At 45.7% G+C, this 12,094-nt stretch overlaps 2 protein-coding genes across 2 annotated transcripts in view; both read left to right on the top strand.

Annotated features, from left to right (window-relative positions):
* Positions 1-4,646: 4,646 nt before the first annotated feature.
* Positions 4,647-8,807, top strand: RBP7 (retinol binding protein 7). The gene is made up of 4 exons (XM_070956266.1): positions 4,647-4,816; positions 6,870-7,048; positions 7,724-7,825; positions 8,584-8,807. The coding sequence occupies exons 1-4, from the start codon at positions 4,744-4,746 to the stop codon at positions 8,632-8,634; spliced, it is 405 nt and encodes a 134-aa protein (XP_070812367.1). The 5' UTR covers positions 4,647-4,743; the 3' UTR covers positions 8,635-8,807.
* A 2,695-nt stretch (positions 8,808-11,502) lies between these two features.
* The window catches only part of UBE4B (ubiquitination factor E4B), a 57,285-nt gene continuing 56,693 nt past the window's right edge, over positions 11,503-12,094 (top strand). The window contains 1 exon segment of the mRNA XM_070956325.1: positions 11,503-11,849. Coding sequence (XP_070812426.1) covers positions 11,826-11,849 — 24 coding nt within the window. The 5' untranslated portion in view covers positions 11,503-11,825.

The following is a 12,094-nucleotide window of genomic DNA, read 5'->3' on the forward strand; positions in this document are numbered from 1 at the left end:
AGACTGATTATGTCGAGGGGTTTATTTTGGCCATCAGGAAGGTAAAACTCCTTTGCAGCCCAAAGGAGGTCTATCCTGCGTGGCCAGTAGCAGGACACAGTTGTTTCAGATCTCCGTAAACTCCCAAATCTGGTTTGTCTTCCGTGGTTTCCACTTAGCAGCTCATTGTATATATATATATACAGGATTTTTTTCATCCACTAAATCAGTGTTTTTCAAACTTGGCCATCTTTAAGACGGGCGGACTTCAACTCCCAGAATCCCCCAGACCACGTGATTGGCTGGGGATTTCTGGGAGTTGAAGTCCACTCATCTTAAAAGTTGTCAAGTCTGGAAAACACCGCCCTATTTGGATCGAGTCGGAACTGTTGATTCAAGAGTAAGAAACGAGCCATAAATTTTGCGGCTCAAATTTCTGCCCCAGCAGAAATTTGAAACATTTTTTTAAAAAAAATTCAGCTGTGTAATGTGAATTTTAAAAAAATAATAATACTGGAAATAGGGGAAAGGGGAAAAGAGAAGTTACAGGAAATAAAGAAAACCCAAACTCGGCTATGATGATTGAAAGTTGATTCCAGACAGTGACATATTCTGTTTAGTGTGGGAAAAAATATACATGCTGGAATAAGAAATACCCTTATAAAAATCTTCCCTCATCAATGTTGTTATTTCTGATTTTTTCCTCTTTATTTACAAGTTACATATGATGCGATGTTTGTGTGTGCCTATATGATATTTTCCTTTGAAATATTTGATTTTTTTCTTCATATTTTAGCTGTTAACAAAAAAAAAAGAGAGTCCTTCACGCACATGGTTTTTAACCGCAGAGCTGCACTTTGCTTCCCTCTACACAACCTACCCTTAAAAATCATAATGCTGTTGTAAAAATGTTTGTGTGTGTGTGTACTTTAAATCCTGGGCTTGATAATAGACTCATAATGTGAATGAACCACAAAATCAACACATACCCTTCTCTGTAATGTGGATGGGGGAAAATAATACTAATAAATGTGGTGAAATGTTAATCAGAAATCGAATCAGCGTTGTCATTTTCTGCAGGGATTGCGAAGAGGTCCGTAGCTTAGGGCCGACCCCAAACATTTTACTTGGGTCAAAATAACTTTGAAATCCGACCGTGGGGGCGGTTGGGTCTCATTTCAGTTTTAATTCTGCGAAGAGCAAAGGTGGTTTGATCAGGCGAGCCTTCCAATAAAAAGAAAACTATTCTAGCACTGTGGAAGAACTGCTTCTGATATACTTTTTGGGGTGGAGGAGGCAGCCCTCGGCTTACAACACCTAAGTGACCGTTACAACAGCACAGAAAAAAAGAGACTTATGACCATTTTTCACACTTACGACCGTTGCAACATCGCCATGATCCCACGGTCAAAATTCAGACACTTGGCATCAACCACGTTACTAATTTAAATGCAGCGGTTCACTTAACCACTGTGGCAAGAAATGTGTAAAACGGGGGCAGAGCTCCCTTTGCAGCTGTCTCGCTTAGCAACAGAAATGTTGGGCTCCATTCTGAGCATCGGTCGAGGACTAGCTGTAAAGATTTTTCCCTAATGCTGACACCAAGATCACCGAATCCCAATTTCTCTTAGATCAAATGAACGAAGCCAGCTGTGACTGATAAAAAAAAGCTTTGTAGCATCCTGTGTGAGGCAGGCATACAATTATGATAGATGTGATAAATTGTGGCTATGTCCGGGCCCAGTTTCTGTTCCTCTGTCGATCAGGGGTGTGTTTGGACTCATATTGTAGTTAGAAAGAGCTGGGAGCTCTTGGAGGGCAGTTAAAACTTGATTAAATGCCCTGCATGAGCTCCTGAAAGAGAGCAGACGGTCCGGTGCCAGCCGATTGTTCACTTTGGGTTAACGGGTGAGATTCAGCCAGTTCGTACTGATTCGGGCAAACCGGATGCTACTTTTACATCTGGTTCGCCGAACCGGTAGTTGCAAGGACTGGCTGGCCCCGCCCACCCTGCCCCTCCCAGAAGTCTCCACGCAGCCCATTTTAGATGCGAGGTAAGTGCAGGGCCTTCACGGAGGCTCTGGGATGGCGAAAAACAGGCCTATGCACCCGTTTCCTGCCTCCAGAGGGCCTCCGGAGCCCAGGGGAGGCCGTTTTCACCCTCCCGGAGGCTCAAGAAAAGCCTCTGGAGCCGGGGGAGGGCAAAACCCCCAACCCCACCATGGTGCAGGAGGCCAAGTAGATCACGTCTCCATGGCCACACCGGGCAGAGAACCTGGTTGCTAAAATTTTCCATTCCCACCCCTGAGTTTAGGATAGAGAGCTCAGTCTTGAAAGAAAGATGGAGGAAGATTAACACCGTGGGGGGAAGAGAACATGGAAACAAGAAAGACAAGAAAGCAATTTGGGTTGGCAGCCCCGGGAAGGGGGGGAGTTGAAGAACTGTGGTTAGAGTTCACTGAGCACAAAGTATTTTTGCAGATGTTTCCAGACCCTCCAGAACAATGTAAAGAGACGGGGAACATGCTTAATGAGAGGAAATCTCTTTTACGTCCACAGATTTAAAAATCTCTGGGGGGAGAGAGAGAGAGAGAGAGAAAAACATAGCAAAGTTTGGCAGCCGTGCATTCCCGAGCAGAGGTTAGCGGTTGCGTGTTGCATCATCCCCATTTATGCAACAAAATTGTGTTACGATGCACGGTGTGTAGAAGGTCACCCTGACCTCTGTCCTTGATAATTGCTTTATGACGTCCAGCGACCTCTTTCTCACTGTATCTTTGGGAAGCCTCTAACCCAGGGCTGGAAACAGCAAAGGACTGGACCCACGGCTCTCCCAAGTTCCATTTTCAATGGCAGAGCGTTGTAGGAGGTCGTCGCAGCTGAAAACGGAGCTCGCAAGGGCCGCGTGCAGCTCTCCCGAGCTCCGTTTTTGCTGGCAGAGGGTTGCAGGAGGTCGTCGCAGCCAAAAACGGAGCTCGCAAGGGCTGCGTGTGGCTCTCCCAAGCTCCGTTTTCGCTGGCAGAGGGTTGCAGGAGGCCGTTGCAGCTGAAAACGGATATTGCAAGGGCTGTATGCAGCTCTCCCGAGCTCTGTTTTTGCTGGTGGAGGGTTGCAGGAGGTTGTTGCCACCAAAAACGGCTTGGGAGCCCGTTTTTACTGGGAGACCCCTCGGGCACCACAGGCGCCCCCGGCACAAGTGACGTTGAGCTGACCATGCCCACCCTGGCCATGCCCCCCCGAGGTCAAACACAACCCTGATGCGGCCCTCAATTATATCGAGTTTGACACCCCTGCTGTCAGGGTTCCGACGGATGCCCTAATTAAATCATGAGCCTCGAGCCAAGCTTCAAAAGAAATCCAGTTATTTATTAGGAGCTTCGTGTCGGCACGTTCCCAAATGAAGCCAACTGACCCTGTTTCCCCCCTTCCCCCAGGGTGTGTCATCAATCACATTCGCCAATGGAGCAATTTCGCGGGTTGTAGAGATCACTCCCCTCCGGGCCGCTGTGGGTGACCCTGGGAGACAGCCTTGAGAAAAATGTGTCTGGAATGTGCTCCTGTCTTTGGCTGCCTTACTGCTTCGTCAGTTTCCCATTGCCTATGGCAACTCGAGAGCAGGCCAGGGATGCTTTGCAAGTTGACACCTGCTCCAACCAGTATGAATGTGGGAACTGATTCTCTTACCTTCTTATAAAATAGCCCTACACAGATGGACGCTTAGAGATATATTGCTACCGAACTAATGGTTTCTTTGCCAAATAATCTTCCTAATAAGAATGGACAGAGGAGGTTCGCTAAGCTGGATCAAAGTCTACTCAAGCCATTTGATGTCACCTCCAGTCTGATCTTTGGGGGTTTCCAAGAATTTTTCATGACTGGGTTCCCTCTTTGGCAGGCAAGTCAAGGTCCCTCGAAATATATGTCTTCCTATCAGATTGTGCCAGGGAATTAATCTTCACACACCGGTCTTACACGCTTACCACACTGCACAATTCTTTTTGTGTGCTCACCAATGCTTTGCCTACTTCCACAATTCGTTGCCAGAAATGCAAGAGTGCGACAATCCTAGATGAATATATAGTAATCCTAGAGGAAGATAAGTTTATAAATCCGTTAAGCTCCAGTACAGACAGTCCACGAACAATTCATTTAGTGACTTGTTCCAAGTTACAACGGCACTGAAAAAAATGACTTTATGACCATTTTCCACACTTAACGACCATTGTCGCATTCCGTGTGATCGGAATTTGGACTCTTGGCTTCTATTTATGACGGCTGCGGTGTCCCTTTGGCAATCTTCTGACAAGCAAAGCCAAAGGGGAAGTGAGATTGACTTAACAACCATGGGATTAATTTATCAACGTTAGTGATTCACTTAATAACAGAGGCAAGAAACGTCTTAAAAGACGTCTTAACAACTATCTCGCTTAGCAACATAAATTTTGGGCTCAGTTGTGGTGGTAAGTCAAGACCTATCTTTATTGTGCTTCGTGGATCTTTAAATGGACTCCAAAAAGACTCTGCTCTTTAATTTTGCAGTGCCTGTGACTCATGAAACAGTTACTTTAGCTCTACACCCTGGATTACAGCTGATCTGAACTTTATCCTCTAGAGGCCCAGCTGCAACAGATCCCACCTCCTCTTGTAAGACCTTCCTACTTCCCCTTATATAAAGAAGGCAGGCAAGTGGAAATTAAAGCTTCTCATCGGAATCCTTGGACCTTTTGAGTTTGGGTTTATCTCAGGTGCTCCCTCTCTTCAGCCATGCCGGTGGATTTCAGCGGTACCTGGAATCTTGTCCGGTCTGAGAATTTGGAAGCCTATATGTTGACTTTAGGCAAGTACAGTTTTTTTAAGATTTATTGGTTGAATTCTTCTCTTCCTCCAAAATGCTTAATTGGTGACCCCACCCTTCAAAGACAAAGCTATCTTTTGGATAGCTGTTTTGTTTTACCTTTCCTTTTCATGCTAGGGTGGTTAATATATTACAGGATTTATTATATTAACCAGAATTTGCACTGTTTTTTTTTATTTGGTTGAAGTAGACGTAGGCAAGGAGCAAAATATTTATTCTTTATTTATTTGATTTTCAAATGCTTAAATAGCTTACTTAGCCTTGGCTGCAGTTTCTTTTGCTTGCACGTGGCTATGTCCCCATATCACCCCATATTTAAACTGTGGCTTGTTGAGTAAGCCACACTGGTCTGCTTGCACACCATGTCAAGCCACGAATAAGGGTTAATAAATCATAATGTTAGATTCAGTAGGACAGTCTAAGCCAGCATCCCCAAATTCAGGTAAAATATCCAAATTGGTTGAAAGTGGGTTGTTTTGTTTTGTTTTGAGTAATGAGACAAACTCAATACAAATCAGAACAGGGATATTTAAATATAGTTTTGGTAAAAGCTTGAGAAGCACTAGTCTTAACCGATAAGCAAACTATACTAGGACACTTAACAGAAATGATACTTTATCTTGGTTTATTGAACGAACCTATATCGTTTTAGATATAAACCGAAGATAAATTATTAGATTTATCTTAAGCTGCAATGCTAATGGTTAAATGTATCTTAGGATGCAATAACTTTCCTATTCTTCCCACTTTTTTTCTTTTGTGTATGCACACTCATTTTCTGCAGTATCCTCTTATAGGTGCCTTGTTTTTGAATTAAACTTTAAAATCTGCAGAGTTTTACGGTGTGCTGCAGCAGCATCCTAGGCTGCATTAGGGATAAAATCAAGATCACCTGAAGTTCTAGTACCGCTTTGCAAAGCCTTAGTAAGACCACACTTAGAATACTGAATTCAGTTTTGGCCACCTCAATATAAAAAAGGATATTGAAACTCTGGAAAGAGCACAGAGAAGAGCAGCAAGGAAGATTAAGGGCCCCTGGGGCTAAAACATATGAAGAATGGTTGCAGGAATTGGGCATGTCTAGACTAGGAGACATAGCAGTGTTCCAATATTGGAGGGGCTGAGCTGTCTGAAACAATATAGGGCAGTGATGGCTAACCTTTTTGCCATTGCGTGCCAGGAGCGGGGGGCTTGCGCGCATGCGTACCCACACCCATAATTCTATGCGCCCCGCCCCCACGCATGCATGCATGACCCTCCCCTGCTCCCCTCTCCCACTCCTGGCACGTGTTGGCACAGTGGGCCTGGTAGGCCCGTTTTTCTCTCTCCCCAGGCTCCAGAGCCTTTCTAGGAGCTTGGGGAGGGCAAAAATGGCCTTCCCCATGCCTCTGGAAGCCCTCTGGAGGCTGGAAATGGCCCATTTGCCAACCTCCGGTGGGACCGGAAGGCTCTGGAGCCTGGGGAGGGCAAAAACGGCCTTCCCCACCACCCTGGAGGCCCTCCGGAGGCCAGAAATATTGTCTGTTTCTGGTCTCTGGAGGGCCTCCCGGGTGGGGTGAGGTGGGGATGTCTGTTTTCGCCCTCCCCAAGCTCCTAGAAAGGTTCTGGAGCCTGGGAAGAGAGAAAAACAGGTTTTCCCCACCACCACCACCTGAGGCCCTCCTGTTTTTCTAATTCGGGTGGGCCCAGAAGGCCTGAAAATTAGCTGGCCGGCGCGCATGTGCGCCAGAGCTGAGCTCACGTGACCACTGATATGGCTACATGTGCCACCTGTGGCACGCGTGCCATAGGTTCGCCATCACGGATATAGGGTCTACTTGGGGTTGGACTAGAAGACCTCCAAGGGTCCCTTTCAACTCTCTTATTCTGCCTGTTTTGTATTGAGGGAACTGAGGCACTGGTACGAAACAAATGCGTAACATTAACCTGGCTACCCTCAAGGAAGTCAGCATTCATTTAACCAGGAAAGCCACTCTATATGTTGTAACGGCAGACTGTTTTTAACTCCCGTTTGTAACTTTTGTGTCCGGCAAAGGTATAGATTTTGCAACGCGTAAGATAGCAAACATGCTGAAGCCCCAAAAGTTCATAAAACAGGAAGGGGACGTGTTTTCTATCCAGACGACGAGCACTTTTCGAAACTATTCTGTCAAGTTCAAAATTGGAGAGGAGTTTGATGAAGATAACAAAGGATTGGACAACCGTAAATGCAGAGTAAGTAAAGCATCCAGACCTTGAAAACTTTTAAATGAACAGTTTTGGCAATAAGCATTGAGTTGGACATATCTTTAAATATTTCCTTATGTGTTTCAAAAACTCTTTTTTTTCCCCTTGGGGCTTTTGAAAGTAGATATTGACAATGTTTGGTCTGGTTTTTATATGCTGAGACTTTTGTCAAACTCTTAGTAAACATTTCTTCATACTAGACCAAATTCTTTCAGCCTCCTTAGTTGAAGGTTATATAAATATATATTTTAACTTCCTTTAATAGACGTATGAGCACATCACATCAGTTTGCATTGCAAAAAGGCAGCAGCTTATTAAAGATTAATAACTGATTTAATAGGATCAGTTGGTTTTCCTCATGAAGAAGTATGAAATATAAATAAAATTGAAGCCCTTTTTCTCCTGGATTTTTTTTTCTTAGGGGAAGGAATTGGCTCTGTACATCATAGCTTGACCCAGAGTTCTCAAAGAATCATAAGCCCAGTAATTGAAAAATGCTGGCAGTTTAAATTTTTTAAGAAGCCATAATTGGTAGAAAAATGTGGGCTAAAATGTTATTTTTTAGAAATCTGTTTCCATACCATTTTAAATATACTTATTTGTTGCCGTTTAAAATTAAACATTTTTTAAAATATGATTTTTTTCCCCCCTCTTCCGATGCAGAGTGTGGTGACTTGGGACAAAGATAAACTTGTTTGCACCCAGAATGGAGAAAAGAAAAACAGAGGCTGGTCCCACTGGATTGAAGGAGATGAGCTGTATTTGGTAGGAAATGTTTGAGGTGGATTAAGTTGAATTGATCTAGATAGAATGATAGCCAGCTCTCAGGGGCCCCGGGGTTGGGAAAAGATTCATCCATCTCTCTTAAATATTCCACGCATGAGCTTCATGGACTTAAAGCATCTCTATGAAGAAACTGCAAGTATTTTTTTTTCCACAAGCTCAGGACACAAAATGTGGATTCATCTAATTGTTTTCCAGTTTAACTGTGGCCCTGTGGTCTTAAACCCAAGCAATTGTGGCTTGTTCTGTCAATAATGCTTAAACATAAATTAGCATCATGAAGCATCCTGTGTAGGCCAGAGATGGGATTCGCTTAACTTCCCTACCGGTTTGCAAATCTGAGTGCTTTTACGTGCCTCATCTGTGCATGTGCATGATCTGCGCAGTGTTTGTGCATTACATCTGGGCAGTCGCCGCTACCAGTTCGGAAAGAACTGGCTGAATCCTACCACTGCTGTAGGCAAATTGTGAACCTATTCCGTTCTATCCAAGTAATGTAAAAATGGAAGCAGTGGAATGGAAACCAAACGATGATGAAGATGCCGATGTAAGGCTTGAAACGAGTCAGGGTTTTTGATCCTAGTTTGGCTTTAGTTAAGCGGTGGAGGCGAGCTGGATTGTGAGGGTAGATTTGAGAGGCCAGGCAGGGCTATCTACAACCCATCCTGGCTAAACGTAGCTTGAGGGTTGGGTTCCCAGGCATTGAGGCCTCCGTACTGTATGGCTGTCTTTATGCGTAGGAGCTCCGTTGCGAAGGCCAGACAAGCACGCAAGTTTTCAAGCGAGCGTGACACTCAAACGGGACTTTTCAGAAAGAGAGCTGCACAAGGCACCTTCAAGGCATGACTTCTTTTCACTGCAAGTCAACAACGTGGAAACTTCAGTATTTTCTCCTTATCGGAAATGCTCTTAAGGATTCCTGGAGCAAACAAAAGGGGGCTGTTACGAAGTCACTTCATTAAACATATTGGCAACGCAGCTCGGAGTTTCTAGTCTCTATGGTGCCACTCGCTTGTGCCAAAATACTTTCTTTGGGGGGGTGCTTTAGGGATGGATGGGATGGGGGAAACCCTGATACTCAACTTGACTCCCCTTCATACATTAAGACGCCGTAGGGTTTGCCTGCATTTTCCTCTCTGGTTTAGCATGTTATTTGACCCCAATTTTCACTTTATAAACCACAATTGTTGGCTTAGCATGTTATAGGTGCCTTTCCGACTTATTGAGGTTGGCTTCTTCCTTTTGTTGACACATGCAATTTCCTACTTGCAGGAGAATTTCCAAATAGGGTAGAAATCTGGACCAAGTTTACAAACCACCTGGGTGCTTGATCTTATCATTTAGTTGGAAAAAGCCATCCTGATTTTTTTTTTTGCTACCTGAGGATTATTTAACACAGCTCTCCTCCTGCGTCTGAAATGAGCTGGAGAGCAGGATCTGGCCTTATTCACATGACACTTAACTTACATATTGAATTAACCAGGTTTAGGAGGATGAAGCTGAATCGAGCGTGGGGTGCAGCTGCCAGAATTTAACAGTAAGTTGGAAGGGACCTTGGAGGTCATTTAGTCCAACCCCCTGCTCATGTGGACCTATACTAGGGATTCGAACCACCGACGTTTTTGATCGACAAGCTCAGCGTCTTAGCCACAATTTGAACTACATCCTCAGTTTGTTCCCTTGCAAGTGCAAATGGGGGGCCATGAGCACCGAGCAAAATGTATTAGTTTCAAAGCAGGTCACCCTGAAAGTATTTTCCCCTTGCCTTGTTGGGGGAATGGCACTCCTTCTCCCTCTAGTCTGTAGTTTTGTGATTTATATTGTTTAAATTTATTTTTCATCCCCCCCCCAACCTTTGATAGTAAATTGCTTTAATGAGCCTAATGCCAAGGCTTTTTAAAACCTATTGAAGTTTTTTTTAGGGTGTGCCAACTTAAGTCTATTTTCCACTTCAAGAGGAACCAATTTGTGGTACAGATCTAGACAATGGAACTTGTCTGGGTGAATAAAGCCCACTTTCAGAAGCTTTTTTTTTAAAAAAAATCTTGAAATGAGCCATTCAACCATGATGCGCAAATTAACGATTTACATGACATGACACCAAGAAACCGGCTGTTTTTGTGGTGCTTTTTATTGCTTTTTATAAAATTAAATATTTTTTAATTTTATTATATAAACATATATATATATATGTTATATAAATATATATTATAATTTAATTATAAAATAATTATATTATTTTAATAAATAAATATAATTTAATTATATAAAATATATTTTAATAAATAATTAAATAAAATTAAAACCGATTTTATATTGGTTTAATTGAACTGCGCCTCGCAAGCTCCCAATTTAATTTGAACAGGTTTTGATTTTGGCGCCATTCTGGCTCCACCCCCTTTCTCCCCCCCCCCGCCCCCGCTCTTGGCCCTCCACCTGTTGCTATGGCGCAGGCCCCAACAAGCCCCGCCTACCGCCTCGCGTTACAGTAGCTTGCTTTGTCAGCCAGGCTGTCTCAGGAATTCTGGGAGTTGAAGTCCACAGGTTGTAAAAGAGCCACATTTGCCCACCCCTTAATTTGACTACAGAAAGGAATGGGCTCTTTTTTTTTTTTTTTCCTTCCCCTCCTCTCTCTCCCCATTGGCTAACCGAACTGATGATAAGCTTATTAGTCAACTTGGAAAGAGGGAGGATTTCCTTCACTGCTATTGGCCAACGCAGCCCATCATTCACGAGTGTCAGACGTTGAGGGTGGGGGGGGCGGAACCGCCGTTTTTTTTTTTCCCCCCTCCTCGGCTTCCCAACCTCATCGTGGACTTCCCGAGGCGGCGCATGCGCGCCCCTCCAAACGCGCTCACGCACACGCGAGAGGGGCTGCGCAGGGTCACGTGATCCGACGCCAAGATGGCCGCCGCCGCCTTCTTCTTGTTTTGATGAATAATCTCCGTGAGGGGAGGCAGCGGCTGAGGGGGAAAGTGGGGCTCCGGCGGTCGCGCGTGGGCGGGAGTTGGGAGGCGCGGGGGCTTCGGCCGGTGAGCCTTTGCCTCCCCCCGCCCGTCTAATTCGGGCCAGGGGGGTTTCCAAGCGAGGGGGGGGGAGGTGGTCGTCAGGGCCAAGTGTGTGTGGGGGGAGGGGAGACCGGGTGGGCCTTCCCGCCAAGAGAGAGGGGGAGGGGGTGTTGTTGGTCGCAGCGGGCCTGGTGGGGAGGGGAAAGCGAGGGGGTGTGGGGAAAAGGCTCCCTATGGGACCCCCGGGGCTGCTGGCGCATCCACGAGGCTCGGGGGAGAAGCAGCAGCGGGGGGGAGGCCCCAGGCCCAGCGGCTCCCTTGGGACCCCCGAAGTGGAGTGAGGGAGCAGCCCCAGTGTGTGTGTGGGGGGTGTGTGTCTCTATACAGGTGGGGGGCGGGGAGAGGCCCTCAGGACAGGTTAGGCCAATAGGACAGGTAGGGCTTGAGCCCCAGATGCAGCCAGGCTAGGCCGCAAGGGAGGAAAGGAGGAAGCGCTTGCATGCAAAAGGGAAAGACGGGGAGCCCTTCTGACGGGGTGGCGGCCATAGGACGCTCCCAACCCCGGGATTAGAGTAGTGGTGGTGGTGGGAAAACCAGTTTAGATAAGCGAGCAGGGTCTGGAAGAAGAGGAGGAGGAGGAGGAGCAGGAAGAAAGGAGGGAGGGCGGGCAGTGGATGCAGTTCAGGCGGTACGAAGCCTGGAGGAAGGACCCAGTGGATCTCTAAAGGCAGATCTATCTATTTGGTGTGTGGGGGGGACGTACGGAAGGACAGGGTTGCTCTTAAACCTCTGACTATGCACTTCTGAGAGCTCCTTAGGGAAAGAGGCAGCAACCAGGAGTAGGGGTTAACCGAAAGCCATTTCCTCCTCCTCCTCCCTCCCTCCCTCCATCCATCCAAGCATCTCCCTCGAGGGAAGCAAGCGGAGTCCTCCTCCCCACCCCCCAAACGCCTTCCACCATTAAGAGGAAAATTATGGAGGAGTTGAGTGCCGATGAGGTAAGTTTTGTGTTTCTCTGTGTGTTTCTGTGTGTGTGTGCGGAGTGCAGATGATAACTAGGAATGTGTGTTTCATTTATTGTCATTGCACATGGTACGACAGAATTAAATGCCGTCTTCCGTGTACATTAGAACTATAAAAATAAAGACACAAACATACATCCTTCACATTCAGTATAATTGAAATTGAAAACCCCTGATACTGCATTAATATTGCACTGTACAGTAGAATTCAATATAGTTAC

The sequence above is a fragment of the Pituophis catenifer genome, unplaced genomic scaffold (assembly GCF_029215685.1).
Source record: "Pituophis catenifer annectens isolate HBS135680 unplaced genomic scaffold, rPitCat1.0.hap2 SCAF_18, whole genome shotgun sequence".
Taxonomy (NCBI): domain Eukaryota; kingdom Metazoa; phylum Chordata; class Lepidosauria; order Squamata; family Colubridae; genus Pituophis; species Pituophis catenifer.